This window comes from Apis dorsata, unplaced genomic scaffold, assembly GCF_000469605.1.
Source record: "Apis dorsata unplaced genomic scaffold, Apis dorsata 1.3 scaffold_129, whole genome shotgun sequence".
In the NCBI taxonomy this organism is placed as follows: Eukaryota; Metazoa; Arthropoda; class Insecta; order Hymenoptera; family Apidae; genus Apis; species Apis dorsata.
The window spans coordinates 751,918-756,954 of NW_006263422.1; the positions used below are offsets into that span (position 1 = coordinate 751,918).

Sequence of the window (5,037 nt, forward strand, 5' to 3'; positions counted from 1 at the left end):
TTTACATCCATCGAAAGATTTTATCGTTGCGAGAGAAGAAACAAATCATTAATTTTCGTTTATTAAAATTCCTATTCTAAATTAAATTTTTTATTAAACCATAAAAAATATATATATATATATATATATACATATATGAATTTATTTTTCAGGTTACTTAATATACAATGAAACGTTGGTCGGCATGTTTGTGATGATAACGATTATAGGAATGGTCAGATCATGGTTGTTGGTCCCTCAACCGTTAGTTATCATAGAGGATGTTTGTATAAATAAATTCGCCTCGGCGTACGGTATTGCCGGGGCTATTAACGGAATGGTTTCTATAGTGTGTGGCCCGATCGTTGGTGAGTATAAAAATCCAATGGTGATTTCCGTTTAAATAACAACAATAATGCACGCGAATATTAATAATAATAATAATAATAATAAAACAAAGATTTATTATTATTCGTCGGAAGAGGCGGGAGGGGGGGGGGGAAGAATCTTAAAAAATGGTATTTCTTTCCTTTCAGGATTCATGAAGGATTGGACCAACAGTTTCGTCGTTTGCCAGCTCGCCCTTATTCTAATGAACGTCCTGTTCGTTATCCCGTGGGCAGTACAATTCTTCTCGGTTGATTTACTAAAGAGGAGGAAGGAACGGGCGGATAATAAAATTGCCGCCCAAACTTCCGCTCCCTTTTCTACGGATTGAAAGAAGGAGAGAGAAAGACATTGTTGTGCTCTGTATATATATATATATATATGTATGTATATACATGCACGCATTTGCTATATATATTTTGTACAAAAGACGAGAAATTATTTTATTATTTATAAAAATATATATACTTTGTAAAATAGGATAAAGATTAATCGTTGAAAATTATTATTCTACATCGAATGTGCGTAAATGAATAATTTTATTCAAACAACTTCAGTTCCACACAATTTAAATAATAAATTTGTACGATTTATCGCGAAATGTGCATACACCGAACGATATAAAATAAAATTGGCAAAATCCTTCCTCTCTTTTGTTTCATAGTTCGATCTTTATCCGTGATCTGGTCCGATTTTATTTTCATTTATAGGATAATGTCGATATTTTTCTTCGATGAGGATATTCACGAGGTGATATTTCCTTCAAACCTTAAACCTTCGAGAACATCTTTCGTGCATTGTTTGCCCTTTCTACATGCGATCTGACGAAAAAAAAAAAAAAAAAAAAAAAAGAAAAGGAAGCAGTTCAAGTCGTAAATTATCAATCTCGATTGGTTTGGAAATTGCCGTTAAATTATTTATCGGCGAGTTGTAGCAAATAAATAAATATATTTTATTCCGGGTAAAACTTCATGTCGTATCTCGATCGATCGCGACGTCACGTTCGATGAAATGATACGATTAATTAACCTCGAATTAATTAACGTCGTTATATCATTGATATAACCTTTTTTTTTTTTTTTCTTTTTTTCGTTTCGGGGGGAAACGACAAAAAAATGGGAGATCCGGTTAAGGGGAAAACGTTGTTCGTGAGAATGTGCTCGATGTGTCATACCGTTGGTAAAAATGAGAAACACAGGGTAGGTCCGAATCTTTTTGGAATATTTGGCAAAACGTGTGGAAGTACGTATATAATATATATATTTAAATATATATATATATATATACATATATATATATATATATATATATCCTTTTCTTTCTTTCTTTTTTTTTCCTTTTATTTACTTTTCTGTACTTTTTCGAGCGAGAAATAGATATATATGGTATACGAGTATTGTTACGGATTGTTGATTCCAGCCTCGGCCGGATTCAATTACACCGACGCGATGAAGAACAAAAACATCGTGTGGAACGAGACAACGCTGGACGAATATTTACGTTTACCGAAAGATTTTGTTCCCGGCACGAGGATGGTGTTCAGCGGTATTAAAAAAGCTGACGAGCGTAAGGACGTGATCGCTTATTTAGCAACGTTGAAGTGAACATTTTTGTAAAATTGTCTTATATCTCCTGTTGTGAAATATATTGTACAGTGGTGTTTCGAAACAACGTATATACGTAACAGCAGTTGCGGAGTGAATAAAATAAATCGAGGAAATTTTTTAAAATCCACTCTTTACCGAATATTTTTTATTACCATTATTTTATTTTTATTAATAGAATTTTTAGTATTATTTTAACTTGTTGTTATCGTTAACTTCGTTCGTGCAAAATCGTGCAAACGGATCAATTAATTACAACACTTTATATGATTAAAATTGACTTCTAAAAATAGTTTCTATAAATGTGGAATTTTTTCTCGTCGTCGAGGAAATTTTAAAATCCATTAACTCTCATATCGAGTTTTTATATTATTTCAACATGTTGTTTCAATATTGAAGAATCGTGCAAGTGGATCGACGCGATTAATTACACTTTATATAATTAAATTAATACATATTACAATTAAATTACACTTTATATGATTAAAATTGGCCCTGTCCAGGAATGTACCAAAATTGTTAAACGAAGGGATTATTTATCAACCGCGTACGATTATAAAAATTCAAAAAAAAAAAAAAAAAAATTTTTTTAATCATGACGATGAAATTCATAGAAAATACATGAAATACATTGATCGATTAATAATAATAAATTAATCCAACACTCCTCTGACAATTTCAGCAATTAATTTCATTCGTTAATGTGATTTTGAGTAAAAAAAACGTATGCCGATTTAAAAATCTTCTTTTCCTTTTTTTTTTCTCGAAATAATTTTTTATACTTATCTCGATATGCATAATCTCGATGAATTTCAAGAAAATTTGTACAGATGGATGAGATCCTGAAATACATGCAATATTTTTAATTTTAAATTAAAAATTTTTAAAATTCTACTTTTATTCCGTTGCAAATATTTTTCGTACTCTAATTCAAAATCTTTTCCTTTTTTTTTTTCTCGAAATAATTTTTTATACTTATCTCGATATGCATAATCTCGATGAATTTTAAGAATATTTGTACAGGTGGATGAGATCCTGAAATACATGCAATATTTTTAATTTTAAATTAAAAATTTNTAAATTCTATTTTTATTCCGTTGCAAATATTTTTCGTACTCTAATTTTTTTTTCGTACTCTTTTTTTTTTCTCGAAATAATTTTTTATACTTATCTCGATATGCATAATCTCGATGAATTTCAAGAAAATTTGTACAGGTGGATGAGATCCTGAAATACATGCAATATTTTTAATTTTAAATTAAAAATTTTTAAAATTCTATTTTTATTCCGTTGCAAATATTTTTCGTACTCTAATTCAAAATTTTTTCCTTTTTCCTTTTCTCGAAATAATCTTCCATATTTATCTCGAATTTCAAAAAAATTATGGGATCCTGAAATATACGCGCGATATTTTTATTCCGTTGTTAAATAATTTTCCAATATTCATATAAGAATTCAATAAGAAATACCGTGTAATAATACACGAAGACGGTTACAAAAAAAAAAAGAAAAAAAAAACGATAACCGGTGGATCGTTGGTGTGGAAAGCCAGAGCACTTGCGGAAATGACGTAGCAACACCGCTTCACCCCCTACGTGGAACGTGTCCGGAAATCGACCCTAGAGGATAACGAAAAAAAAAGAGAGAGAGAGAGAGAGAGGGAAGAGGATCGGATGGACGGAGAAAATGAGAAAGGAGAACTCGCCCTCGTCGAGCGAGCGGTTGGTTGAGCGGGACCAATTTCACGAAAATTACGAAATTATCGATGTTGTGTGGACGTGAAATCGACCACCCCTTTTATTATTGCTACCGGTTTTGCGCACACTTCCTGGCCAGCCAACTGATTACTCGCAGGGCCGCCACGCATTGATGTAAATAAAATTAGTTTCTGAATTATCGATCGATCCGTTTCTCCGAGAATAACGTTTCAAAGCGAAGTGGTGAATAAATGAGTTGTATAAATAATAAAATGTATTTTAAATATTTCGTGAAAAATTGTTACAGAGGATAGAAATTGAAAAAAAGAAAATGTTTGGTTGCCGTTTGGGAATGGGAATTTATTGTGTGTAAATGTAATAATTTAACATAATATGTATACATGTAGCGAGTGACCGAGTTGAAAAATGTCTATTGTCTCTATTGTCTCTGAGGATAAAGAAATTTTCTGCTCCATGTTGAAAAAAAAAAAAATATCTTGCCTTCGATAAAAATTGATTCGCCAATTTATAATTATATCTATATTATCGTGAATTCATACTTAAAAATCATATTCCATAAAAATTGGAATTCCAAATTTTTTTCAACTGTTTTTTTCCAAGACAGTTCACAATTGTAAATTACAAATTAAGGCACTTTGTATTTACAAAACATATTTCTGTCGTGGAATAATTTAAGATTGGAGACCTTCCCCTACCCTTCCCCTTCCTCCCCCTTCTATACAACGTGGACGAACGTGTTTGTGCGTTTTACAATTAAATAGGGAGAATTAATTATTACATCGTAATTAACTTATGTTCTCGTTATACAATTAAATTATTAAAAATAATCAAGTACTTCAGACTGACGCAAAATTTACAAATCTCCATTTTTTTATCGCGAGGATGGAATTACGCTTAACATATTGTTGGGTGTATTTTTGATTTAGTAAGTAAAACTTGTTTCTTGTCTTCAGATTGAGAATAAGAAAATTGTACAATAATTCTTGTTTGAATTTTTCATTTCTTTCTTAATGCATATACCGACCGAGACTTATACAATAATTAATTAATTAATTAAATAATATCGTGGGAATAATATTTTCCTTCGTTGGCACGCAAAAATTATTCTTTTCTTCTCCAAGCGTATTGCCTTACGTGATTCCTAACATCTTAATGGACGACATCGTACGATATAAATAGTAAAAATGTTTCTTAAATAGTCGTTAAAAAGTATAAAGTAGAAAAAATAGTTTTATCGGTTTAACACGATTCATCTTGAGTCTTACTTACTTAAGGCACTTTCCTATGTACATATTTTTTTTTTTTTTTTTTTTTTTTTTTTTTTTTTTTTTTTTTTTTTTTTTTTTTTT

At 30.4% G+C, this 5,037-nt stretch overlaps 2 protein-coding genes across 2 annotated transcripts in view; both read left to right on the plus strand.

Annotated features, from left to right (window-relative positions):
- The window catches only part of LOC102671407, a gene marked incomplete at its 5' end in the record, with an annotated part of 7,382 nt that extends 6,367 nt beyond the window's left edge, over window positions 1–1,015 (plus strand). The window contains 2 exon segments of the mRNA XM_031509134.1: window positions 153–347; window positions 516–1,015. Coding sequence (XP_031364994.1) covers window positions 153–347; window positions 516–697 — 377 coding nt within the window.
- A 354-nt stretch (window positions 1,016–1,369) lies between these two features.
- LOC102679408 (cytochrome c, testis-specific-like) lies at window positions 1,370–2,094 on the plus strand. The gene is made up of 2 exons (XM_006612923.2): window positions 1,370–1,608; window positions 1,786–2,094. The coding sequence occupies exons 1-2, from the start codon at window positions 1,482–1,484 to the stop codon at window positions 1,968–1,970; spliced, it is 312 nt and encodes a 103-aa protein (XP_006612986.1). The 5' UTR covers window positions 1,370–1,481; the 3' UTR covers window positions 1,971–2,094.
- The last annotated feature ends 2,943 nt before the right edge of the window (window positions 2,095–5,037 follow it).